The sequence below is a fragment of the Gracilinanus agilis genome, chromosome 4, assembly GCF_016433145.1.
Source record: "Gracilinanus agilis isolate LMUSP501 chromosome 4, AgileGrace, whole genome shotgun sequence".
In the NCBI taxonomy this organism is placed as follows: Eukaryota; Metazoa; Chordata; class Mammalia; order Didelphimorphia; family Didelphidae; genus Gracilinanus; species Gracilinanus agilis.
In genome coordinates this window covers 2,608,170-2,634,753 of record NC_058133.1, presented here as the reverse complement: position 1 = coordinate 2,634,753, position 26,584 = coordinate 2,608,170, and the positions used below count along the sequence as shown (strand labels likewise).

The following is a 26,584-nucleotide window of genomic DNA, read 5'->3' as shown; positions in this document are numbered from 1 at the left end:
TCTGGTTTTATAATAATTATCCACCTCCTTGGCGCCTGGGGCCAGGCCCGGCCCCTTGGGCCACTCTCCCTTTGGCCCTGGACTTTGGTACGGCCTCCTTCCCTCTGGGTACTTGGTTTTCCCATCTGGCCTGGAGCCGAGAGCCAGACACAGCGGTTCTGCTCGCCGGTGTGGCTTAGCAGGGACACTCTGTGGTCAAGGGCCGGCCTTCCATCCCGCCTGGGGAGCAGCACAAACACACCAGGAGCCAAGCACTGATAGTCTACTTTATTGATGAGGCTGACCAAGAAGACACGGCCTGGGTGGACTCGGTGCCGGGAAAGGCGCCCACCCCAGCTCCAGGGCGGGCAGAATGGCCTGGGCCCACCCTAGAGGGCTCCCTGGGCTGCGGTGTCAGGCCATGAGCAGAACCATCTTTCCCGCGGCCCCTGCGCTCTTGATGATGTCCTCGTGGGCCTTGGCCGCGTTCTCCAGCAGGTAGTGAGACCCAATCACGGGCTGCAGCCAGCCCGACTCGATGCCCGCCAGCAGCGCGGACAGGGTCTCCATGAAGTCCTCCTGGGCCACAGAGAGAGATTCAGCCCGTCTACACACCACCACCTCCCGGGTCGGGGGCCCTCGGGACTCCGGCCTCTCGGACGTTCGGGGAGGGGGTCGCTGGCTTCCCCAGACCGCCTGCCCGGGCTCGGGGCTGCAGGGACGGGGGCAAGCACTCACCTTGGAGGAGGAATATAAGGACATTCCAATGATGCTGATCTCCTTCTTCATGGTGTCCCTGGGGTTGATTTCGATGGGGCCCCTGGAGCCAACGATCTGGGGCACAGGGAGACGGGCTCCCGTTAGGGGAGGGGCGGCCCGGACCACAGCCCCCGGGCCCAGGGAAAGGGCGAGTACTCACGATCACCCTTCCTCCATAAGAGAGAAGATGCAAGTCGTTGTGGAGGTTGACGTTGGACACCATCTCGATGATCACGTTCACCCCGTTTTCGCCGACGTATTTCTACCCCAGACCAAGGATGGCGGTCAGGAAGGCCCCGACCCCTGTCCGAGAGGCCTGAGCAACGGCACCGCGGTCCCTCTGCTGGGATGCGAGCGCCAAGGACCCCGTCTCCAAAGGGGAGCCGAGCCAGGCCAAGATGGCGCCCGCCCAAGGCCGGCACGCCGTCCAAGACTGCGTTCAGAGGTCCCTGCCCACGCCGGGCCTGGCAGGGCCTCAGAGCTGGCTTGACCCAGGAGAGGGGCGAGAAACTAGGAACCCTGCTTTATAGATGGGGAAACTGAGGCTCAGTCTCCGAGCTGACTACCAAGTGTCTGTCTGGCACCAAAAGAGGAGGCCCACGGACTGTGGAGGGGGACGGACACGTGGCCATCGGGCAGGCCTGGCCGTAGGGGGCTGCCCAGTCCCCATCCACCCATGCTCCTGGACGGACCCTCAGAGCCGCTGGCCTCTCACGCCTGGAGTTTCCTTTCCCAAGTCCAAGGGACCACACAGCGGAGGGGGAGACACTGACCAGCTGAGTGGCCTTAGACAGGTCACCTGTCCTGCCCGCCTCGGTCTCCTCAATAGTAAAATGGGCATCCGCTTCCCAGGGACGTCATGAGGAGGAGGGGACAAGCGCTGGGCCCAGGGCCGGCCACGGAGCTGATGGGGTGACGCCACCCCAGAAGGCAGAACTGGGCCTAAAGGGACAGAAGGGCCCAATGGCCTGGGCCCCCCCAGTCATCTGCGTCCAGAGACAACCATCAGGATGGCCACCAATGGCTGACTCCTTCCCTGTCTGACCCACAGCTCCAAAGTGCCCGATGCCATCTCTGAGGCCGTCACAAGAAGCCCTTCTTGCCTGTCCCTTCTGCCCGGGGAGGCAGAGCCCAACGCACCCCAGTCTAGCCTGGCCACCCCCACAGTGCCCCAGGGGCCATGCCTAGCTGGAGGGACTCTGGGGTCACATCTCACAGACCCCCTCCTTCTTGGGGCTCTGGGGTCACATCTCATAGCCCTCCTTCTCGGGGCTGGGGCTCTGGGGTCACGTCTCACAGCCCCGCCTTCTTGGGGCTGGGGTTCTGGGGTCACGTCTCACAGCCCCCCGTTCTCAGGGCTCTGGGGACATATCTCACAGCCCCCCTTCTTGGGGTTCCAGGGTCACATCTCACAGCCCCCCCTTCTTGAGGTTCTGGGGTCACGTCTCACAGCCCCCCCTTCTCGGAGCTCCAGGGTCACGTCTCACACACCCCCCTTCTTGGGGTTCTGGGGTCACGTCTCACAGTCCCCCTTCTTGGGGTTCTGGGGTCACATCTCACAGCCCCCCTTCTCGGAGCTCCAGGGTCACGTCTCACAGCCCCGCCTTCTTGGGGTTCTGGGGTCACATCTCACAGCCCCCCTCCTTCTTGGGGCTCCAGGGTCACATCTCATAGCCCTCCTTCTCGGGGCTGGGGCTCCGGGGTCACGTCTCACAGCCCCCCTTCTTGGGGCTGGGGTTCTGGGTCACGTCTCACAGCCCCCCCGTTCTCAGGGCTCTGGGGACATATCTCACAGCCCCCCTTCTTGGGGTTCCAGGGTCACGTCTCACAGCCCCCCCTTCTCGGAGCTCCAGGGTCACGTCTCACACCCCCCGTTCTCAGGGTTCCAGGGTCACGTCTCACAGCCCCCCTTCTTGGGGCTGGGGGCAGGCCCACCTGGATCCTGTCGACGTAGCCCGCCTCTCGGTGGTTGAAGATCTTGTGGGCGCCGCTCTTCAGGACGACCTTCCTGCCCTGGTCGGTGCCCGCCGTGCCCAGGACCTTCAGGCCGTACGCTCTGGCAATCTGGCACGTGGCTATCCCGACCTTGGGGAAGAGAAGGCAGTTCGGGTCTCCCTCCGCGACGCTGGCCTCAGCCACGTGACGTCCGGCCTGGCACCGACACTGGCCTGTGCGATGCCCCCGGGGCCACCGAGGGGGGAGGTGCTCCAGCCAAGAGCCAAGGAGGCCCGGATTCGACTGTGGCAATAGCAGCCTCTGCCTCGGTTTCCTCATCTGAGAAATGGGCACGTGCAGGGGCCCAGCTCCAGGTGGCTATTGGGGTGGAAGCCCCTTGGCCCAGCCGGGGCCCCCATGCAGAGCAGGAAGGGCCTCAGGCCATCTCGAGAGCCTCCCTCTCCAGCTGGGGCCCTCAGGGGCCTCCACAGGAGGAAACTGGGGCCTGGGAAAGGAGGGGCCTCGTGCCCGGCTCTTGGGTGGCAAGCTTCTGAGACAGGATTCGAACCCGGGCCTGCTGCCTCTAGACCACTGGTTCTGCCCATCTGTGCAGTTATCTCTGGTGGGGGGGCTCTCAGGGGCCCCGTGAGGCTGCTGGGCACTTCGTTTGCCCTTTCTATAGGAGCAGCCCCCCACCCACAGGCCAGGCCCGGCACCCCCAGAATACTCACCCCACCGCTGGCCCCGTGGACGAGGACGGTCTCTCCGGGCCTAGCCTGAGCCCTGCATTAGAGAAGAGGGCCACGATGGGGGGCGGCGATGGGGGGCAGCAATGGGGGCTGAGGGGTGAGCCCGGGATGACCCCCGGTGTCTGGAGTCCAGTGGCTCACAGGGCCCAGACAGGCCAGAGAAGGGACAGGGGACTGGGATGGTGGCTGGACTTGGGGTGCCCCCAGGCTCTCCCTCTGCAGCGGTGGGTTCAAGGATCAGGGTTCCGATGGCGGCAAAGCCAGGGGGAGGCGCCTCCACAAGCAGGGATGGGGGAGCCCCAGGCCAAAGGGCTCAGACCCTAGCCCAGAAAGGACTGGTGGGGGGGGGTACCTACTTGTGGAAAAGGGCACGGAAGGCGGTGAAGTAGGGGATCCCCAGGGCTGCGCCTTGGCTGAAGCTCAGGGTTTCGGGCAGGGGGAAGACTGTGTGCACCGAGGCCACTGTGTACTCCGCGTAGCCCCCCGTGATGGTCTTCGTGGTGAACACGCGGTCTCCCTTCTGTGGGGAGGACAAGGGGATGCCTCAGGGAGGGGGCAGAAGGCAGGGGAGCGGGTACCCGGGCACAGCCATCCCAGGCAGACACCCCCCAAGGGGCACTGGTGGGGGAGCGGGTACCTGGGCACAGCCATGTGGCAGAGCTGCTGCTGGCACAGACTCACATCCCCCCGGGGAAGGGGCACCGGTGGGGAGGTGGGGGAGCCCGAGGCCCAGACCAGGGCTGAGGGTCTGGGGGTCCCTAGGATACCTTGAAGCCATCCACGCCTCGGCCCAGGGCTTCCACGACCCCCGCTACGTCACTGCCCGGCGTGTAGGGCAGGGTGGGCACCCGGCTGTACGTCCCTGAGCGGATGTAGGTCTCCACGGGGTTGACGCCACAGGCATGGACCTTGATCAGGATCTAGGGGTGGCAGGGAATTGTGGGCTGGGCTCTCTGAGGGGGTCCCCCCTCGCTGCAGCCCCCCCATCCCCCAGCCCTTCCTGGTGCGAGAGGGGCCCCCACCTGGTTGTCTTTGGCCTCAGGAATGGGGACGTCATGTTGGAATCGCAGCACCTCGGGGCCCCCGAACTCCAGGACCCTGATGGCGTTCATCACCTTCTGCCCGCTGGCCATGGTACCGGGTCAGCCGGCCGCAGCCCTAGGGGTGGACATCCAGCAGTCCGAAATGGCAGAGCCCCTTCCCTAGGTTCCCCCCAACCACTCCCCGCTCTACAGATGAGGAAACTGAGGCACAGCAAGCAAGTCACCGGCCTGGGGCCCCTAACCAAGAAGCTCTGAGGCAGGACTCCACAGTGGTCAGGGTCCAAGACCTCAGAGAGCCCCCACAGGCCCCCTCTCCCACCAGAAATTGGGGCCAACTCATCAGCTGTGCAGGGTCACTGGGGGTGGGGTGGGTGGGTGGGAGCAGATTGATCGCGGTCCCTCCGAGCCCGGTGGGGGGTGGGGGGTGGCGAGGGTTTGAGCCCTGAAGCCCCGGGGCCTCTTCGGGTCAGTTCCAGGGCCAAGCTCCAAGGGCTCAGCCAGGGGACCAAAGGTCGCCGCCCGACCCGCCAGAAGCGGCCCGCTGGGAGAGGGACCTGCTCTAGAAATTGAAAAGGGGATTCGAGGCCCGGCTCTGCCGCCCGCTTGCCCCCTCGTCCTAAGGGAGAGCCCTCGTTTTAGAGAGGGGTCAGCCGAGCGCCCCAGCAGGACTTGAACTCGGGGCTCGGCCTTCCCCATATTTCTAGAGCGGAGCCCCGGCTGCCCGAACTCGCTCTGGGACACACGGCAGGTGCCTAATAACTGCTGCACGTGGCTGGACCCCTCTCAGGGCCTAAGGGGCAGGTGGGGGAGGGGGAGGGAGGAAGGAGCAGGAAGGGGGAAGGACAGCCAGTTGAGCCCAGACCCGGTCAGGCCAGGATGGCTAGGCCCGGCCTCGCAGGCCTCACGCGCCCTGCCGGACCACGGCTCCGGAGAAGCCCGGGAAAGAGGGAGAGGCCCGAGGCCGCAGCTCACCCAGCCTTGTCCGCGTACTCCAGAAGCTCTGGGAGCTCTCAGAGCTCAAAATGGACCTGCTGGACCGAAGGGCGGAGCTGGCAGCCCTAGAGGCCCCTCCCCTCCCCCTTCACCCCACCCCCGGCGTTTCGAGGCCCCGCCCCCGGTGCCTCGGAGAAGCCGTTTGTGCCCCGGCGGCCGCCGTCGCGCTCAACATGGCTGCGCCCATGGGGCCGCTGCCACGTCACGTAGGGGTTCGCGTCAGGGGAGCATTCATGGAGGGCTCGGGCGAGTTCCAGAAGTGGAAGACGCAGGGCCTGAGCAAGGCAGACCTGAGCCGGCAGGGCGTCATAGACGAGGATGTGGCGGAGCTGGTGGAGCTCCTGAACGGCCAAGAGGAGTTCTTCACCAGGAGTTCCTGTGCGGGACGCATCTTGCTGCTGGACGGGGTGAGTGACTTGGCCCTGGCCTCCTCCTGCTTCTCTGCCTCAGGTGTCTGTTGTCATGGAAAGCGCGCGGATTGGGCCTTGTTACCCTGGAAGCACCCCTGTGTGTTGCCATGGCAACGGAGGACCGGAGCGAACGCACATTTCTCTGCCTCCCCTGGGCCTAGCTGCTGTTACCATGGAGACTTCCGCTCTTCCAGCCCTGGCCCCGCCTCTTCGGAGGGTCCCTGATTGGGTCGCCCGGGGCCCCGCCCCCAGCATTGAGCAATTTACCGGGTTGGAGCAGAGTCCAGGGTCTGGGAAGGCAGTTCCGGGACTTAGCGGGGTGCAAGGGCCCGCGGGCGAGGACCCTGGCTGCGCAACCACAAGTCATGGCTGGGCCTCAGTTTCTCCTCCTTTGGGGCCAGGTGGGTCGGTGCCCACCCCGAAGAGGAAGCGCTGTGCCCCCCTGTGGCTGGCCTCTCCCTCACCCGGGCCCAAGCCCGGTTCCAGCTGTTCTAAGCTCAGAGCCAGCAGCCCAGGCCTCCTTAAAGCATCACCAGGCCTAGGAAGCTGTCCGGACGTCCTGAAGCTAGATCCCAGGTTCCAAGAAGGGACCATGTGGGCTAGTCCCCTGGCCCCCAGAGCAGCTCAGGCATCAGCCTGTACATGTATGTGGGTAACCTACAAAGTCCCAAACCCAGCCTTCCCTGGGACACACAGAGGAAGAACTAAAGGACCTCCAGCCTTCCAGCCAGCCATGACCCTCTGATGATTGTGGCCCCGCTTTTCTAGAGGACAGGGATGTGCAGAGAGGCAGAGCCAGAGAGCCACCCAGTGTTTGTAAACTCCTCCAGTGAGCATTTTCTGCCCTGTTTTTTTTAATCCTTTTTTTATTTTTTAGAAAAACTTTCCATGGTTACATGATTCATGATCTTACTTTCCCCTTCACCCCCTCCCATAGCCAATACGCATTTCCACTGGTTTTAATATGATCAAAACCTGTTTCCATATTATTGATAGTTGAACAATGCCCAAAGAGCACTAAAAGACTGCCTGCCCTTTTTATCCAGCCATACCATTGCTGGGTTTGTACCCCAAAGGGATCATAGATAAACAGACTTGTACAAAAATATTTATAGTCGTGCTTTTTGTGGTGGCAAAAAACTGGAAAATGAGGGGGTGTCCCTTGATTAGGGAATGGCTGAACAAATTGTGATACCTGCTGCTGATGGAATACTATTGTGCTCAAAGGAATAAAGAACTGGAGGGATTCCATGTGAACTGGAAAGACCTCCAGGAAGTGACGCAGAGTGAAAGGAGCAGAACCAGGAGAACGTTGTACACAAAGGCTGATATACTGTGGTAAAATCGAATGTAATGGACTTCTGTACTGGCAGCAATGTAGTGACACAGGACAGTTCTGAGGGATTTATGGAAAAGAACACTACCCACATTCAGAGGAAGAACTGCAGGAGTGGAAACAGAAGAAAAATAACCGTACAATGTTCTTATTCCTTTGAGCACAATAGTATTCCATCACCAGCATATACCACAATTTATTCAGCCATTCCCCAATTGAAGGGCATCCCCTCATTTTCCAGTTTTTTGCCACCACAAAGAGCACAGCTATAAATATTTTTGTACAAGTCTTTTTATCTATGATCTCTTTCGAGTACAAACCCAGCAATGCTATGGCTGGATCAAAGGGCAGGCAGTCTTTTATTGCTCTTTGGGCCTAGTTCCAAATTGCCCTCCAGAATGGTTGGATCAGTTCGCAACTCCACCAGCAATGCATTACTGTCCCAATTTTGCCACATCCTCTCCAACATTTATTACTCTCCCCTGCTATCATTTTAGCCAATCTGCTGGGTGTGAGGTGATACCTCAGAGTTGTTTTTGATTTGCATTTCTCTAATTATTAGAGATTTAGAAAACTTTCTCATGTGCTCATTGATAGTTTTGATTTCTTTATCTGAAAATTGCCTATTCATGTCTCTTGCCCATTTATCAATTGGGGAATGGCTTGAATTTTTATACAATTGATTTAACAGCTTGTATATTTGAGTAATTAGACCCCTGTCAGAGTTTTTTGTTATAAAGATTTTTCCCCAGTTTGTTGTTTCCCTTCTGATTTTGGTTGTGTTGTTTTTGTTTGTACAAAAACTTTTTAATTCGATGTAATTGAAATTATTTTACATTTTGTAATTTTCTCTAACTCTTGCTTGGTTTTAAAATCTTTCCTTTCCCAGAGATCTGACAGGTATACCATTCTGTGTTCACTTAACTTATTTATAGTTTCCCTCTTTATATTCAAGTCATTCAACCATTCTGAATTTATCTTGGTGCTCTGTTTTTTAAAGAACTGAATTGAGCTAGACCCAGTGGGTGAGGATCAGAGCCCAGACCTGCTTTTTACCTTTCTTAGCACCTCCTGACCCTGGATCCCCTCTCCAATTAGCAGCTCCACTCTTGTTCCCTAAGATAGGGTGATTTTACTTAGGAGGACTACTCCATGATGGTGTCCCTGCAGGCTGTTCAGGAATCCCTTACTCATCCAAACTATTAGGAGTCCTCCTAGGTACTGCCTAGACTTCTCAGGGACTGAGTAAATGCTTCTTAGCACATATATGGGAAACTTTAAGGGTGCTTTAGTCATTCCTATAAAGCTATGTCTTCTTCCTTTAGAGCACCAATGGCTGTAAAATCCAGAAGCAAAACTGTTCCTGGCTGCTGGTGACCCATCAATTCTGTGCCAAGGATGACCTGGTAAGGACATACCTATGCCTGGACTTATCAGGAAGCTTTTTAGCCCTCCCCAAGTTTCAGGTACCCTGAAACTGAAGACAGGGTGACCTCAAATGACTGTTCACAGGCACCAGGAGTGTAGCCAAGGCCCAAGAGCTTTCTCCTGCAGACTGACTCCAGCACGCTGAGGGTGGGAGGGGATACATGATGGACCCACATGGGCTAGACCCTAAGGAATTGAAAGAAGGAGCAAAGATGGTTTTTCAGCCACTAGGAATAATCTTTTATGGTCCTGAAGAACAAGAAAGAGACAGAGATTGGGAGAGATGGAGTGGAGGAGGGAGAGACAGAGAAGGAGAGAGGTGGGAAGGAGAAATTAAGAGAAGAAAGAGAGGGGGATATATAGAAAGAGGAGTAGGAAAGGAGGGGAAAAGAGAAAGGAAGAGATGGAGAGACAAGAGGGAAAGAGAAACTAAAGGAGAAACAGGGAGAGGAAGGAGAAAGAGAGAAGGGGCAAGGGGAGAGGTGGGAGGGGGAAAGGGAAAGACAGATAGACTGACAGCATAAGCACAAGATTAGAGAGAACTGTTTCCCAAGTTTTCCAAAAAGAAAAGAATGATCCTGACATCAAATGACTGAAATTTGGTTTTTTGTATGACAACTGGCTTCTTAACATTTTGTACTTTCTCAGAATCCTGCATGGACATGCACTGCTGTGGCTAGAGCTGACGTGCCCTTCTGGCACAAAGGGTCCCTCTCAGAGGACAAGTGTCTGAGAAGAGATTGGCCAGTGTTAGTAGATGGGAGTCCCTAAAAACCAATGGAATCCCAGGCCCATGCAGCCCTCTTCATGCCTTCCTCTTGGAAACTTTAAATTTTAACAATTATATGTCTGAAATAATACATGAAATCTGATTTTTAAAAATTTGTTTCCTGAGGAACCCAATACACAGTGCCCTGCTCTAGAACCAAGAGTCTTGTGGTACACTGCGGGCCAGGGTAACCCCAGCCCATTTTAAGTCATGATCTGCTCAGTTTGCTGCTGCTCACAGTATCTAGGCAATGCTCAGAGGATTTATGGAGGTGGGGAGTAGGAGACACAGGAGATTTGGGGGAAAATGGAGGGTGCTGCTAGTTTGGAAACAAAAGGCAGGCAGAGCACCCCTTCCCCATCTCTCCCTGGAAGAACACGAGGCGCATGTTTGTCTCACCCACACTTGGCCTTGTTCTAGCTCTCAGCCCTGAAGAAAGCCCAAGGAGATGCCGTGCTGAAATTTGAGCCCTTCATCCTTCATGTCCAGTGTCGGCAGCTGCAGGATGCCCAAGTCCTGGTAAAACGGAGCCTTGGCCCTTGGGGCTAATGGGGAATGGGTGTGAGTGGTGGTGTTTTGGCCTGACTCTTGAGAGGAAGAGGGTTAGTCACCAGCTCCTTAAACTGGGTCCTCTGGCCCTGGGGCAGCCTCCCCTCTCTGGTGGTCAGGCCTGAATCTTTGGTTTTCTGTGCATGGGAAATCCCGGGAACAGGGCTCATAAAATGAGCCTCCTCCTCTTTGAGGGGTGAGCAGCCTTAAAATTTTGGCCTCCTGCTTTCATCTGATTGCTCATTTTCTTTTTTTACACATTCTGTAATGTGCAAGGCCAAGTGGCCTCATAAGCTGACTATGTGGCCTGAGTAAATTAGAGGGCTGAGTTGGAGACTCAGGAATGCAGTGGCCAGTGCCCAGCCTAACCCCCTTCCCTGGCTGGCCTCTGTGGAGTCCAGGGCCCAGCCTGAGACCCACCTTCTAACAAACCTCCCCTCAGCGCTGGTCCCCCAACTCATGTCTGTCACTAGCTAACTCCAGTCACGTCTTTTGTCCAAAAAAGTGAGGCATGGGGCAGGAGGTGTAACAAGGAAGAAGGCTGTGAGGGCAGCTCTACTCTTTGGAAGGGTTCCCTTGACTGGTCATGTCCATCCCTGATTTCTATAAGATGGTGACCTCTTAGGGGTTCTTGGTTTAGCGAAATGTCCAAGTCTCACTGGGTCTCCTTTAACAATTAGGGCTCAGCATCATTTGGAGCCTCTGTTTGCTTTCTTTGGGCCTGGCAGCCCCTGCTAAAGTTATTGTAAAGTCATTTCGAATTTAGAGCAAGGAGGGAGTTTGCGGTCATCTTGTCCGGCTCCCTCTTTTTCTGGATGAGAAAACTTTTGCTGGTACTGATTGTTAGGGGACTGCAATAACGAATTTGAGAAAATGCAGTCGTGTTCGTTAAGAAATGGCTCCAAGGCGGGGGAGGAAGGGCCAGATGGGGAGAGGGGAAAGAGGAGAGGGAAGGGACAAAATCAAGAAAAATAAATGGAAGTGGCCCCAAGCTGATGCCCCGCCTGTAGTGGGTGTCAGTTTGTAGAACCTCCTCTTCTGGACATTTCCAAATTTGTCACTCTCTGGTTTCCCACAGAAACGCTAGAATAGTTGCTTTGGAGCAGAATCTAAGTTGTGGACTTGTTGTCTGTTAATGAACCCTGGAAATGGAAGCTAGACGTTGGCCCTTTGGCTGAGCTAAATATAGGCAGAGGAGGAGAATCGCCAAGTCATCGTCGTCTTCTTTTCCCACAGCATTCGGTGGCCATAGATTCTGGATTTAGGAATTCTGGCATAACAGTTGGAAAAAAAGGGAAGACGGTGCTGGTAAGAGGATCCTTTGTGTGTCTGAACTGTCAGGTGGGACTTCCACAAGTAATCTTCAAGAAGAAGGCAGGGCCTGAGACGGTGGCTCCCCGAGTTGGCAGGGGCCTCCAGAACCCTCCACCCCAGCCATGGCCTGAAGCTCTCTCTGAGGGGTCCCTGGCCTCCTGAGGCCCCTTTGCTGGGGTGGCGTTTACCAATGGCCCCCCAAAACTGGTGATTCAGCATGTTCAGCCATCCATCCTTGTCCCCTGGCAGCCTCTGGGCAAGCCTAACTTGCCTAACTCCAGCTGTACAAGCCCAGCTCCCCCAAATTCCTTTTATCATCCCTCGTATGTGACGGTTTCGAGGCCCTTCACGCCCGGCTGCCCTCCTCCGTGAGACGTCTCCTTTGCGAAGGCGGGACGCTGGGCCCCCATCCTCGGTATGGTCTGGCTAGAGAGGACGATGAGCTGAGCGTTCCACAGAATATGGGGGGAGCTTGTTTTTACAGCCCACTGAGACTCTTACCTTCGGTCTTAGAGCTGATGCTGAATACTGAGTATCGATTCCTGGGCAGAAGAGCCCTAAGGGTGGGCCATGGACGAGTGTCTGGGGAGCCTGGCCCCTGGCTCCCCTGCATTCCTTGCCCCACTTTCCCATTAGGTGACTTAGTAGGCTGATTTTTAAGCCCAAAGGCCAGCCTTTACCTTTCTCCTCATTCCCTCCTCCTGGCCTTTATCCTCCCTCCGTCTTAGCATGTGCCCCCTGGATAAACGAGTCACCTCTGCCTTTGCCCAGGCTCCAAAGGAGACACTTGAGCACGTGGGTAAAGAACCCCTTCCAGTGCCCCAGAGTCCCTGCCAGATGTCCAGCCACTGGTTTTGACTGGCCTCGCTCCAGTATTTCATGCAGTAGAAGATGGCGGAGCGCCAGTTATGGGCAGAGCACCGTAGCCACCGCGGGGATGTATAACCCAGTCTGTTCTTGAGAGGGCCCAGGAGCTGGAGCCCAAGGCCAAGCTAGCTGTGTGCCCCAGCCTCAGTTTCCCCATTGGACAGTACTGCCTAGGATGCCTGCTCTCAGCCTGGGGGATGGGAGATCGTGTGAGGTGGCCCAGATTCAGGCTTCCCATCCTGACCACACTCTCTTGGGAGCACCCCCGGCCTCCCTGGGGTTGTGCTGCCAAGGCCCCTAAAGCCCCTGCCAGCCCGCTGCCTTTGGTTTGAGGGGGTCCTCACCCCCAGAGAAGGTTCTGCCAGGAAGGATGCCAGAGCCTGGGGGCTGCCACCTTTCCTGTTGCCCAGGTGCCCCCAGGGTCTTCTTTATTAAGCACTCATTAGGGGCCTGTTTGCCCGGGAGGGACTAAACTCCTAAGGGCAGGGCTCTCTCCCCTTCGGCTTCTTGGCCCTTTGCACTCGTCTCCAAGTAGGTGCACATAAAGTGTCCCCACATAAAGGCCGCTGGGGGACACCACCGTGCCTAGAGTTCAGGCCCAGCCTCAGACTCTGACTCCTTAGGCAACCCTGAACGAGTCACCAGACCTCTGCCTGCCTCGGTTTCCTCATCTGTAAAATGGGATAATAACCGGCTCCACTTCCACTGTCATGAGGATTCAGCGACAGAACATATGAAAAGGGCTTAGCCCAGTGCGTGCCACACAGGAGGCACCGTAGAAAGAGCCGCATTATCCTCCTCCTCCTCCTCCTCCTCCTCCTCCTCCTCCTCCTCCTCCTCCTCCTCCTTCTCCTCCTTCATTCCTTCATTCCTTAATTGCTCCTTAGTGACTGACTGCCAGTGCTTTTCTCCCAGGGTGGGTGGGAGCACCAAATGGGAGATGTACCTAAGACTCTGCATGTCTCCAGGGGCCACAGAGACGGCACCAAAGTGCCAGGTTGTCCTCACACCAATCATGGGCCCCAGGAGGGAAATGGCTCCAGAGGGCCAACGGCAGAAGGGGAAAGCCCTGAGCTTAGATGCAGAGAGAGCAGAGGAACATGCAGCCTCCTCCAAGACTTGACCTTCAGTGCCTCCTCCCTGCTCACATACCTCCCTTTGCGCCCAATTTCCTGCTCTTCTCTGGACAGCACTGGCACGGTCCCTCCAAGCAGGCAGTGTCCCCACAAGCCCTCAGTTGCCCTCAGACTGCTTCTGGCTCAGCTCCAGAGGCCTCTCCTGACCAGGCCATCCCTGGGCATCCCCAGCGCCTGGGAGTGTCGAGGGTTCTGCCTTTGCTGCCTTCTTCTGGCCCGTGACTATGCCCTCTGCTACCCTAATCAGCCGTCAGTTTGCCCAAGAGGCATTTCCTTAGACTGTTCACGTTACAATATTGCCCAAAGTGGGGACCCCTTGAGCAAATAGAAGCTCAGTCCGCATATTGGATGATATTTATAATCGTGCACACACACTTTCGAATTGGGCACCTTCTCCTTTGGACTATCCAAAAGACATTTTGGAGGCTGCTGCCATGCCTTTGTTTCCACACAAGACTTCTCCGTGTCCCCTCAGCTCCATTCACCTGGCCATGGCCCTCATCCGGGCCCACCTCCCAATTGGTGCCCCTGCCTCTAGACTGCCATTTTCTCTGCTGAGCCCCGAGAGGGATTCTCCTAAAGACTAGCTCTGCCTCGCTGCGTGCCTGCTCCTCAGGGCTGTGGCTCTCCCCACCATGGCCCTTTCCTGTCTTTTCAGATTTCTCCCACATTTCTCAACAGCCCTGCCATTCCTGCTACAACTGACCCTCCCATTCCATCTCCATACAATGGTAGAGGCTGGCCTCCATGCCTGGAATGTTCTCCCCCAACCACTTAGAATCCTTGGCTTTTTCTGAGACAACTGCATGAGGTTCCATGTGATCCCCGGCTGCCAGTCCTCTGGGTGGCACTCTTGTGTCCCGCTCTGTGCCCATGTTGCCCCCTCCAGGAGTTCGCCAACAACTCCTTGAAGGCAGGGTTGTCTTCTTGATCAAGGCCTGTTTGCGCAGTCTGAGCCCATGGCTTGGTTGGTCGAGTTGGGCATTGTGATGCGAGCTTTCAGAGGCCCTCTATTCCAGCTCCTCAGCCCAGTTGGGCCCATCTGGTCTGTGGCTTCCTGGGTTCCCTCGAGGACTTTGCTGGGGATTATCCCCTTTTCCTTCAGATGGTCCCTAAGAGCTTTCTAAGCCCTTCTGAGTCAAACACCATCCCAGTGAGGGGCTTTGGGGCTTCACCTGCTTCCCAGACCCAGGCTTGGGGGGAGCGAGCCCTCGTCTGGAAATGGCCCCTTGCAGACACACCTTCCTGATGCCCTTTCATGCTGCCTCGTCAGACCCGTATACCCTTCACAGCCCCCGGCTGGGGGCATTTTTCCTGACCACTCCAAACTGCTTTTTGTTCCTAGGCCGTCCGGAGTACACATGGCCTGGAAGTTCCACTGAGCCACAAGGGAAGGCTGATGGTGACTGAGGAATATATTGATTTCTTGTTGAAAATTGCCAATCAGAAAATGGAAGAAAACAAGAAAAGAATTGAAAGGTATTTTCTTTAGATCCTTCCACACTATCCCAAAACTTTTAAAATAAGGATTCATATGCCTTACCCCTAGAGAAGTTTACTCATCAGTTCATTCACAAGCCAGGTAAGAAAAGAGCCTGGAGAAAGGTGGCCACAGGAACAGCCCCTTGGGCTTTCTCCCTCGATTCTGATGGGCAGGAAGAATGCCTCCAAATTCCCCTATTTCAGGAGCAGAGGGTGGTGTGGCCTCATGGAGAGTGGTCAGCCCTGGCGCTTAGAAGATCTGAGTTCAAGGCCCTGATGCTTGCTGGCTGGGGGATCCTGGGTCCTGTAAGGGTTAAAAATTAAGGTTGGACTAACTATAAGAGAAATGTGGTCGCCGAAATTATTCCTCAAGTCAGAATGACTTTAGAGCAATTTATGTATAAAATAGAGAGGGAAAGAGTAAGGTTGAGAGAGGAGAGGGAGGGTAGAGAAGGTATCTGTCCTATCACACTAGATAATTACTCCGGCCCAGTTTGAACCAGGCAGGGCTTGTTAACCTCCACCGGAGGACCCCGAGTCAGAGATTCTGGTGGTGAATAAAGCAAGGGTTCCAGCCACAAGACCTCCTCCTCCAAGATGGATGCTGGGCCCTCCAGGAGCCAGGAAAGGAGCCAGCCTTTTCACTCACCCACGTGGTAGTCCTAAAGGAAGATCCAAGAGCAGTCCAAGGTCCCACACCTGAGACCCTCCAAGGCCAAGTTCAAAGGAGAAAGAGCTAGTCACAGGAAGTTGCAACTCCTTTTAAAGACCCTTCTTTGTGTCCCTTCCTGTGCCTTCCCCTACTTTACGGGGACCGATCACAGTTTTAGAATTTTCTTAGGACTGCCCAGGAGGCACTCGGTCATTTCTGAGTTGTCACCCAGTTTAGCGCGTGGGTTGTGGACCTCCCCCAACTTAAGCATGAAGTGGGGGTGTGGAGCTTCTGGCGATTCAATGTAAAAGCAGGCAGGGGAGAACTAAACCCATCTTCACAGCCCTAGGCCACTGTCTCTTGTCCCTCACTTCCTCCCAAACCAAAGATGGACAAATAAATAGGACCATAGTAGGGGATTTGAGGTTGGGTTGGGCAAAAAAGGCCTGGTCAAGGCCAAGGGCAGACTTAGACTTTCTTTCCATTGGTGATTGCCTGGCTGCCATTTTGGATGGAGGGATGGGACTGGAACCACAGATGAGCAGGAACTTGGAGGAGGCCTGGCCCAGCCCTTCACCTGATAGGTGAAGTAACTTCCCTCAGGCCTCCCCACTGGCAGGGCACTCACTCCCAGGCCAGACCCATGTCTGGTACGCTGGCCAAAACCCCTCATCCATGTGTCCAGCCATGCTTCAGTGCACAGGTGTGTATCGTTTTTAAATGTGCTGAAGCCCAGGTCACGAGGAGGCCCCGGTCAGCGACTGTCCACGGCTACCTGCCCCTACAGCCCAAGGCCCGCTGGAGACCCTGATGGCAGCCCCCACTGGCCTTTCTTAGGAAAGCCATCATCATTCTCGGGGTGGTTTCTCAGCTCTTCGTCGGCTTTATCCAAATGCTGCCTCCTGTGAGAATAAAATTGAATGAATAATCCTGGTATTTGAACTTAAAGGATTTAATAATAACAAAAATGAGAGAGAAAGGGGTTCCTTCGGCCAGGTGAGCAGAGCACAGACCCAAAGAAAGCAAAAGCTCCCAAAGAGCCTCCTGACTGGGCTTCAGCAGAATTTCTCTTTCGAACATCATGACGTAACTTTGTAACAAGTGGATTTGGGAAATGTATAAAACTACATTTCCCGTGATCCAACATGGTCCAACTGGTTTCCGTTTCCGACGTCTTGACGCAGGGGAGCGCTTAAATCTCGTGGGTTAGGAGGGAGTGGTCTCTTCTTTGGCGAGTAGGCGCTTGGCTAGGAGGCAGTATGGAGGCGGCAGTTTTGAATGCTTACAAGCGCGTGGTCTAATGATTTTATCTATCAACATGGCTTTAATTAAAATACTAATATATATATTTATACTAGCATCTATCATTTTTCATTTTTATAATTATGGCAACCAGAAGTTTGGAAATAGAATTTTCAATTTTCTAGATAGTCTAAGAGGAAAAAGCCATGCGGCTCTGGGACCCAGAGTCTCAGAAGCGAATCTTCCAGATAGCCTAACGATAGCCATGCCTGCTTTTTGGCCTGGCTCAGCTCATTTGAGCACTTTTTTAAAAAAGGAAAGTGACTTTCCTTGCCATGCTTTTGCTAAAAGCAAGAGCACGTTTTTGCCTCCAGTGGGACTCAGCCGGCCAGTCCAGCCCAAGCCACCTTGGGAGGGAGGTCAGGCCAGCCGATTCGGGCTTTTGGCTTTAAACTAAAATGCCGGAGCCCAGCCAATGTGCTGCTGCTGCTGCTGCTGCTGATCCTGACCGCTTCCAGCCTTCAACCCCGAGCTCCAGAACCTGAGATTTCCGGGAAGGAACCCAGACCTGCCGCCTTTGCTGAGATCGAGACCTCCAGAGACTGCTTCAGCTCTGACGCAAACCATTTGGGTATATTCCCCTTTCTCCCTATTTCTAGCCTTCCACGTGTTTCTCTAAAGACCTAATTAGGCAACCCCAACCCACACAGACTCTACACGTGGGTAGTTTTCCTGAGCTTTTCTCTAACCCCAAGCCCACGTGGACCTAGCATCTGAACCTCTCAGGCGCTTGGCCTATTCAAACTTTTGCGATTATTAAAAAAACTGAACTTAGGGGAAGCCTATTCACCCCATACCTGCTCAGAACTTTGAACTGATAGCAAAGACTGGTGATAAAAAAAAAAAAAAACCTTAAACTCAGCAGAACTCAATCAAAAGAACCTTAAATTGAAATCAGGGGTGAACTTTTAAAACCTCGGAACTGAATGAGCTTTATTTCTGTTTTAAAAAGACTGTATCTTACTGTATTTTGCTAATTAGTTTTGTAAATTAATCTTGCTTATTTAGTTGATTTTCCTGTTGCACTGAATCATTTTAAGCTAATGAAGTTACTGCTTATGATGTTATTATATTTCCTAATTTACTTAAAAGCTTACTGTATCAGAAGCAATGCGGTTATATGTGCCACCTATGAACATCTTATAGAGCACATGTCTTTTTAAAATTTATTCTGTCTTGGTAATTGCAAAGAACCTTGAAGGTTTCCATGCTTTAAATATTACCTTGTAATTTTACAAGAGATCTTTTTTAACTTTTACTTTAAATCCTTAAGAAATTGTTGTCTTATAGGATAAAGCTTATATATTTTATTATGAGAGATATTATTGCCTTAAATGGGTAGAAGCATTCCTATCCAGGATTTTTTTTAAAACAGGAAGCCAAGGAGCTCCTGTATATTCTTATCTGAGGATGATTATACCAGAAGGTTTTTTTTTTAAATATCACATTTTGCTATGGAAGCAATAACAGCATTTGCCAAGGGTTAAAAGTTGTAACAAGTATATGATTTTGAACATCATTTATTGTTTTAAAATGTGCTATTGGAAATAATGGTACTCTATCTGAATGTGCATTGTGAATCTGCTATTTTGTAAAACCCACTTTCTCTCACAGAAAGTCTCATTTAGGTAACATAACCCTTCTAGTTCTAAGCTATATATATATATTTTTTTTTTGATTTTTAAAACATTTTTCTAATGAGAGAAATTGATTTTCCCTTTTTCTCATCTTGTACTGGAAGTACATATATAATCATTATTTATCCTTTTTCTGATTCTACAGCAAATACCTGAGCCTATAGGACTGTGATTTAAATGCCTCTCTGATTCCAGAAGGGAATATGAAAGCCATTAATAGTGCTAAAGAAAGCACATGGTCAGAGACTTGACTGACTAAGATCTGCAAAATAGCAGTTCTATGCCAATACATTAGGGCTTGAAATTGGGTTTGAGTCCTGGAGTCCCAGTCTTTTCTAAAACTTTAGAGGACGTGGGTCCCCTCGACTTAGATTCCTAGAAAGCACCTAAGATTGGTTATTTACTTGGCTCACTTCCCTAAAAAGCTGATGATAAGTCAGATCAGAGAGAGACATTTTCCTTAAGTCCTGGCCCTGAATGGGTAATTGCACACTGTTGAATTCACTTTAATTAGACCTTCATTCAAAGGTCTAAGTTTATTTTCCCCAGATTTTTTTTTGCACATTTTACATTTCATTTCACAAGTTAATTTTTCATCTTTTTTCTTGAATTCTATTCTTTGTATTTTGTCATCCTTACCTGACCTGAGATACCCTTTTTTAGAAAAAAGGTGTGTTTAAGAATTACCTCACGGGGATATCTGTTAAGTTTTTTAAAATTCGATAATGTGAAAATATATGTATATTTATTTAACTCTTTTAGGAGTAATTTCACGGGGAATTATATAAAATCTTAGAAGAAAATGTATGTTTTGTAATCTATAATGTAAAGTTTAAATTCTTTTGAGAATAATTTCAGGATAAGGACCTTGCCATCTCCCCAGAATCCAGATGACGAACTTGTTTTGGTGAAGACACCATGAAGATGTCTGAAAAGCCTTCACTGTACCATGAAGACCAAAAATTGAACTTTGGGGTGCAGTTGATTGAACTATGGGGAGTTGAAATTGAGTTGTATGTATTGTTTTAAATTGTACACTGTTGTGCCAGTGGGGGACAGCCCCCCAAATTGGTTTTTTGTCAATGCGTCTAATTTTAACCATTTGTTCATCTATTTCTTTATCCCCAAATTCCTGAAAAATTTAGAAGCTGTTATTTTTACAGGTCCAGCAAAGAAAAAAGGACTAACCTTTTTTTTGCCGGACCTCACGGGGAATTGTAACAAGTGGATTTGGGAAATGTATAAAACTACATTTCCCGTGATCCAACATGGTCCAACTGGTTTCCGTTTCCGACGTCTTGACGCAGGGGAGCGCTTAAATCTCGTGGGTTAGGAGGGAGTGGTCTCTTCTTTGGCGAGTAGGCGCTTGGCTAGGAGGCAGTATGGAGGCGGCAGTTTTGAATGCTTACAAGCGTGTGGTCTAATGATTTTATCTATCAACATGGCTTTAATTAAAATACTAATATATATATTTATACTAGCATCTATCATTTTTCATTTTTATACTTCAAAGGTTGCAGGTGCCTCCGATCGCTGCCTGCACACTCCTGGCCTCTGGAACGCCAGTCATTTGGGGTTTTTATGGCTTCTCCTGGGTTGGATGCTGCCTGCCCTCGCTGGATGCTTTGGTTCCAGTTCCTCTCTTCAGTACGGATGAGCAGCGGCCGGCTTTCGCCACTCTCACTAGCAGAAAGTCTTCTCAAGGCAGCTGGCCGGGCCTGGACAGAAGAACTTTGGCCTTGGGGCCCCGTGCAGCTGAGCGGCCTGCCGGGTGCGGAGGGAACTCTTGGGGTGTGAAGGTGCTTGCTGGAGTCGGCTGACCTCGCTGACCACTTGCGTGTTACCTTCAGAAGTTGGCAGAGGCCCACAGTGGGAGAAGAGCCTCTCCTCTTGCAGGCGCCCAAGTGGGATCCTTGGCTGGGTCCTCCTCCTGGGCTGCTCGCGCTCCACGTTTCCCATTTATTGGCCCCAGTGATCTCACGGTGACAGACAGCTCAGCCTTCTGGCCTTGCTCCAAGGCAGACTTCCTGGTGGTTGGCAAGTGAGGCCAGCCCAGGAAGGTAATTAGGCCATATTTACCAGCTCCAGAGTCAAGTTAGACTTGATTCTCAGATGCCAAAAATCATTTAAAAGTTTTAAAATTATAGATCAGTTCTGTCGAGAGTTCTGCTCATCATATGACACCAGTGGAAAAAATTAGAGAAACGTAAAGAACGTTTCAAGGTGCTGATTAGAAGATTACATAGGAATTCTGAAAGCGTGAACAAATTAGGAGAGCTCTTAGGAACCGCCATACATTCTGCCAAATGCAAAGAAAAAATAGCTCTTCGAGGACAAAAAATAAAAACTTGATGAGTGCTGTAATCAAACAGACAGCGCGAAAGGAGCCGAGCATTCAAGTGTGCATAATAAAAAAATTAAAATAATGAAGGCAAAGCCCTGATGAAGAAAATCTGATTTAAACGCCAAGAAATAGTGGGAGACCAGAAATAGAGAGCTTGGAGGAATAGAAGAAAGGTTCAATGGGGGTGGGGGGAAGTTTTATTGTGAATGTTGTTGTGCCATAAAAAAATGAAGAAACTGCATAAATGTATTCATTGGGAAAATAATTTCACCGTCTCAGTTCAGGATTGTGGAATCCTAGTTTAAATGTTCTAAGGGCCTAAGTTGGCATGTGGTCCAATCAGGGACCATTTTAGAGATAAAACAACAGAGGCTTGCCCAAGATCTCAAAAGCTGTAAGGAGCAGGGCCAGGATTTGAACCCACAGCAGTCCTCTGACTCCAGAACCAGACTTTTCACTAGGCCATCCTGCTTTGGAGAGGGACTTACAGATGTGATTAAAAGAAAAGGTAAAGGCTCCTCCTCTCCCCTTGGAACCCTTTGTGAATATAACCTGCATGGGGGCATTGAAATACCCGCCTGGAATAGAGAACTGATTCTCATTTAACAAAAAATGCCGAATGGATAGAGAGAGGGGTCAGGCCACCGTCAAGATTGCCAGCTGAGTGAATGGAAGACTTCCCCTGCCAGCCTCTCGCTCTCCTCCTGCCTCCATCGGATTTCTGGGCAGTATGGGGCATCTTCTGGCCCTTGGACTCTTCTGTCAGCCACATCCCCTTGGGGACCCCATCCAGGGGAGTCCAGTGGCACTGCCAGAGTGAGTGGCTGCTCACGCTGCCCAGGCCAGTTCAGTCTTCTGGGCCTTCTACTATCCTTGGCATAGTCTGGGGAGGAGGTGGGCATAGTACCACAGGATGCAGCTCCATCTGACTGAAGGCGACATGTACACATTGACCTGAGCACAGCCATCTTGGGCATTAATGGTCAGTGGAACTGTAAAGTGGAAGCCCCCATGGACTCCACTCTGCAACCCTCGCCCATTGCAGATGCCACTCTGGCTGCCTCCCCCAGCCTGGCCATCACACGGGGTCACAAAGCTGAGCCCAAGAGGGGGGCAGCCCCCCGAGGGCCCACCACCGCCCAACCCAGAGTCACAAGCGCACGGTTCAGCTCAGCCATGAAGCTCTCCTTTTGGGGAAAATGGCGCTGGCAGAATTGGTGCTGGCAGAATTGGCCCAATAGGGAAAGCCAAAAAGAATGGTAGAAAGCCTGTGCGTGTGGAGAGAGGAGGGGAAGGCAGGCTCCCTTCTTGAGAGCAGCTTGGACTTTTCAGCCAGTGAGATTTCTGTTAGGTTGTTCCCATGGAGCCTCCAGTCTGGCCCCCCCGTCGTGCTCGCACCCCGCCATGGGATAAAGCATTAGATGCAGGTAAATGACATGCCAGCGTTGAATTGCATTTATTCCATGTGATCGACAAGATAGTTCACAGAGAGTTAATCCTCTCTGTGGGTCTTGATGTAAAGCATCACCTACAGCTTTCATTTTCTAGGAAGGGGCTGTTTAACAACAGAGATAATCCCAAACCAGGACCTCTGCAGGCCTCCCTTGGAAGCCGTGATCCTAGGCTTGCTCTCTTTGTTCTGTCTGTCGTGGGCCACTTTCCGAGTTCAGAGGGTTGAGCTAACCACAGGGAAAGAACGAACGTGCTGACCCCCAAAGGAAACCCCTGCGTCATAGTCTCTGCCTTTGGGGAGGCAGAGGGGGGGGGCGGTGAGGTGGATAGCAAGAGATAAGGAGCCCCCTCCGAGGCAAGATGGTCCTTTGGTCCTGCTGATGGCTCACTCTAGAGAGCTAGAAAACGAACCTCATCCTAGCCCAGCAAAGAAGAGTGAAGGGTGACCAGCAGAAGAGTGAAGGTTAGGCACCATTCAAGATGGCAGTTGTTGGAAGAATCAGAAAGAGGAGAAACTCTCCTCGTGCTGTGTCTGAAGAATCCAGGGGGCCTTTTCCTTTTCACAATAGCAGCTCCCCCAAAGTTCAGGGCTCTCCCTTGTCCACTGAGATGGACCAGATGACACCAGTGTTTTTGACTTAAAGGCACTCTTCCTTCAAGAGGGTTAGAATCCAAAGGAACAAGAGTCATTTTACCAACCCCCACAGAAAGACCAGTGAGTTCTAGGACCAATAGAGCCACATCCCTGAAAACCTTTAGCATCTTAGGCAACATAGCAGGAACAGCGAAACTGTGCTCGGTGCTTTACCCTGGGAGGCAGGTGCTGTTAATGATCCCCATTTTATAGGTGAAGAAACTGAGGCAGAGATGTGAAGTGACTTTCCAGATTTGAACTCGGGTCTTCCTGACTCCAGGCCCACTGTTCTGTGCACAATGGTGCCGATCTCCATGCCTCAGCACTGCATGAAAGTGGTATAGGAAATGAAAAACAGGAATATAAGATAGAAAAATGGGATTGGAAATACTGAATCTCCCAAATGAAAAAGGCTCTCCTACTTCTTAGGTATGTCACTACACAACCTTAAATTTGGCTATTGCTATTATTGATGTGAAGCCAGAGGGTAACTAATACTTTATTGGTCAAGCGGCTGAGCCCTCAGGCATGGTTTTCATTGGCGCTAGTCAGTCTTTTCCTGGAGAACCCAATTCTGAAAGTAGAAATCAGTTAGAAATAGGACTTATTTTGTAGAAGCTGATAGATAATTTCTGGTATACATTCAGTGAGAGGCTCAAGAAGCCTATATTCTGATCCAGCCATACCACTGCTGGGTTTGTACCCGAAAGAGATCATAGATAAAAAGACTTGTACAAAAATATTTATAGCTATGAGGGAATGTCCTTCCATTGGGGAATGGCTGGACAAATTGTGGTATCTGCTGGTGATGGAATACTATTGTGCTCAAAGGAATAATAAACTGGAGGGATTCCATGTGAACTGGAGAGACCTCCAGGAATTGATGCAGAATGAAAGGAGCAGAACCAGGAGAACATTGTACACAGAGATGGATACACTGTGGTAAAATCGAATGTAATGGATTTCTGTACTAGCAGCAATGCAATGACCCAGGACAATTCTGAGGGATTTGTGGAAAAGACGCTACCCACATTCAGAGGAGGAACAGCAGGAGAGGAAACACAGAAGAAAAACAACGGCTTGAACACATGGGTTGATGTGAACATGATTGGGGATGTAGACTCTAAGGACCACCCCAATGCAACTATCAATAATATGGAAATAGGTCTTGATCAAAGACACATGTTACAACCAGTGGAAATGCATGTTGGCTACTGGGGTGTGGGGGGAGAGAGAACAAGAACATGAATCATGTAACCATGGAAAAAACTTTTCCAAAAAATAAAAAAAAATTATTTTAAAAAGAAGCCTATAATCTCCCTGGTCAAGTGAAAGGTTATTTGATGATGACACACTCCTAACTCTCAAGATCATTTCTTAGCTCAAGTGAAGGAATTGAACATCGTTTCTTTGGAGTCAAGGCCGGGAGGTATTTGTATCTCTCTCTTTTTCCTGATGCGTTTTGGTCCCTGGCTTCCATCTCCAGACCTAAGAAAGAAACCTCTGACGCCCAGCATTTATGTTTGTCCAGCCGTGGCCACATAGTCCAGTCTTTGTCGATTTTAGTCATTACATTCTCCTGAGCATTCCCCATTAACAGACCGATTCTTATGTCTTTGCAGGTTTTACAGCTGCCTCCAGCTGGCCCTGAAAAGGGAAGAAGCCAGTGATCTGCATCCCGAGGCCAAGAAGACAGTTCATTGTGTGTATACTCATAGGAGGAAGAGGAAGACAGAAAAAACCCATGGCCAGCGGAGGTGCCCAGAGAAACAGGAGGACTTGGAAAGTGATGAGGATAATGCAGAAATCGGTCTCGACTTCTTCCCTGAAGATTATTAATATTTGACTTGAAAATGCCTCTGCAGGAGGAGATTCCGTGGCCCTGTGCATTACTGCTCTTTATAAGAGTCGTCTAATTTGCTAAGCTCTGAAATCAATTCATAAAGGCAACATTTACCAGTTGTACTTTATATTTTGAATGGAGTCTTTAATAAATACAGGCGTTTTGCAAACAGGATTGCATATGGTTAATGTGGAAGTTCTTTCCAAGCCTCCCCAGGTCCTTTGCCTGTTATTTGCATTCATGGAATGAAGGTCCTCCACCATCTCGGTGGTCTTTCTCTGGACACTCCCAAGCTTATCTCTTCATTCCTAAAGTGGCACCCAGAACCGAACATAGAACGTCTAGGGCAAGGACCACTGGATGGTCACCTTGTTTGCTTTAGACACGATGAGTGTTAAGTTGGCCTCAGATGGCACAAGCTGCCATGTTACTCTGTAGACCACACGACTAAGACCCCTGGATCTTTTTCAGATTCCTTATTGTCCTTCTGCCATCTTAGCCTCATGAAATCACTTATTTATGAAATCAGTGTAAGACTTGACACTTAGCTCTTTGGCTTAAATTGTGTCTTTCTCAACTCTACCAATGGTTGGAGCCCTCCAGGAGGCACTTCTTCCCTTCCCGTTGGCCTTGAACCTTTCACTGGGCCCAGTCCCTTTACCAGTTCTGGATCCTGCCCACACCACTGCCCCCTTTTACATCTCCCCATTCTGACTGTGAGCTAGTGGGAGAGAGAGAGAGTGCGGGGGTCAAGGGCTTTCCCTGCGTCAAGGCAAACGGCATCCCTAGTGCCCCAGCGTCGACCAGTCTAGAAGTCTCGTCCCAAAGGGAACGCAGGCGAGTTCTGCCGGAGGCCCTGCTGAGGCTCTGTGGTGTCCACCTTCCTCTTGTGCTCACAAACTCTTCTTTTAATAATACGTCGGGCCCCTTTGCTCCTGGCTCTTAGAGTTTACACACTCGCCACACTTCCTTCTTTTAAAATGGAGACGTTTTCCCTTCTCTGGTCCCTTAATGGGTGCAAAGAGAGAAACGGGCGGATGGGCAGCCAGACAGATGGCCAATAACCTGCAATCCGGGCCGCCTGTATCCCTGCACTACCACAGCAGCGAGGGGTGCTGCTCCAGCTGGAGCCACCAGAAGGCAGCAGAAGAATCCACGGGACATGCAGAGGGAGTTCCGCAGAGATGTCAGCCAGACCCATCTTGGGCACAAACTGGAGTCCCAAGTTCCGAAGGCTCTTAGAAAGACCTCAAATGTGCCAGCTTCAGCCCTGGCCGTGGAATGCCCAAAGATTCCCGGCCATTGACTGACTGTGTGTGCCTGTGCCAGGCTCTGCCAGGAGGGAGGCCGGCTGGTCCTTCACACGCCCCGTCACCAGTTTGGGCTTCCTTTGGACCCGAGGGAGACAGTGAGATGACGCAGGGCAGACGGACCTTGGAGGCAGCAAGTCTCTCCTTCAAGTCCTGCCTCTGTGACCTCCGGCAGGCCCTTCGGCTCTCCCAGGCAACTTTGAACTACGCAGGCCTGGCTGCCTTGGGGGGGGCGGGCGGGGAGGGGGGGCCTTTCCGGTGCTAACAACGTCTCAGGCCCCAAAACGAAAACTGCCTTTGGAGACCAAAAGTCCACACGGCAGCAAACGGGCTTCTTTCCATTTGCTTTTCGGTTCTTCAGAGTCCTGAGACTTCAGCAGCAAAGCCTGGACTCGAGTGCCCTCAGGAACGGCTGCGTCGGTGGCCCGTCCAGCCTGGCCTCACCGGCTCCTTGGGGTGTCCCGGGCACTGCCGGCCTGCCCGCGTCCCTGAGCAGGGTGTTGGGGAAGGAGCCATGGCTGGGTGGAGAGGGCAAACGGAGGAAGCAGGTGCAGGCAGGACACGCATCACGGGGCGAGGTATGGAGGTGAAGGGGAGGAAGAGGGGGAGGAGGAGGAGAGGGAGGGGGAGGAGGAGGGGAAGGAGAAGGAGAAGGAGAAGG

At 52.2% G+C, this 26,584-nt stretch overlaps 2 protein-coding genes across 3 annotated transcripts; one reads left to right on the top strand and one right to left on the bottom strand.

Moving 5' to 3' along the window:
• Positions 1–252: 252 nt before the first annotated feature.
• CRYZ (crystallin zeta) lies at positions 253–5,511 on the bottom strand. The gene is made up of 9 exons (XM_044673155.1): positions 5,438–5,511; positions 4,445–4,580; positions 4,190–4,342; positions 3,779–3,942; positions 3,405–3,456; positions 2,674–2,823; positions 899–1,000; positions 718–813; positions 253–558 (listed from the first exon to the last, which is right to left on the bottom strand). The coding sequence occupies exons 2-9, from the start codon at positions 4,553–4,555 to the stop codon at positions 394–396; spliced, it is 993 nt and encodes a 330-aa protein (XP_044529090.1). The 5' UTR covers positions 4,556–4,580; positions 5,438–5,511; the 3' UTR covers positions 253–393.
• Positions 5,512–5,645: 134 nt separating this feature from the next.
• On the top strand, positions 5,646–24,784 carry TYW3 (tRNA-yW synthesizing protein 3 homolog). Of its 2 annotated transcripts, XM_044672413.1 has the most exons (6): positions 5,646–5,865; positions 8,530–8,610; positions 9,822–9,920; positions 11,187–11,258; positions 14,613–14,746; positions 24,393–24,784. In XM_044672413.1, exons 1-6 carry the CDS (start codon positions 5,692–5,694, stop codon positions 24,607–24,609), a joined length of 777 nt encoding a protein of 258 aa, XP_044528348.1. In that variant the 5' UTR covers positions 5,646–5,691; the 3' UTR covers positions 24,610–24,784. The 2 variants fall into 2 exon arrangements, with proteins under 2 accessions (XP_044528348.1, XP_044528349.1); XM_044672414.1 differs by lacking the exon at positions 9,822–9,920 and having other exon boundaries at positions 5,651–5,865.
• Positions 24,785–26,584: the final 1,800 nt, after the last annotated feature.

Coding starts and splice junctions, on each gene's coding strand:
- CRYZ (XM_044673155.1), bottom strand. CDS start 4,555: ATGGCCAGCGGGCAGAAGGTGATGAACGCCATCAGGGTCCTGGAGTTC. Junction 2,824..3,404: donor TCCACGGGGCCAGCGGTGGG/GTGAGTATTCTG, acceptor CTCTTCCCCAAG/GTCGGGATAGCCACGTGCCA. Junction 814..898: donor CTTATGGAGGAAGGGTGATC/GTGAGTACTCGC, acceptor CCTGTGCCCCAG/ATCGTTGGCTCCAGGGGCCC.
- TYW3 (XM_044672413.1), top strand. CDS start 5,692: ATGGAGGGCTCGGGCGAGTTCCAGAAGTGGAAGACGCAGGGCCTGAGC. Junction 8,611..9,821: donor TCTGTGCCAAGGATGACCTG/GTAAGGACATAC, acceptor GCCTTGTTCTAG/CTCTCAGCCCTGAAGAAAGC. Junction 11,259..14,612: donor AAAAAGGGAAGACGGTGCTG/GTAAGAGGATCC, acceptor TTTTGTTCCTAG/GCCGTCCGGAGTACACATGG.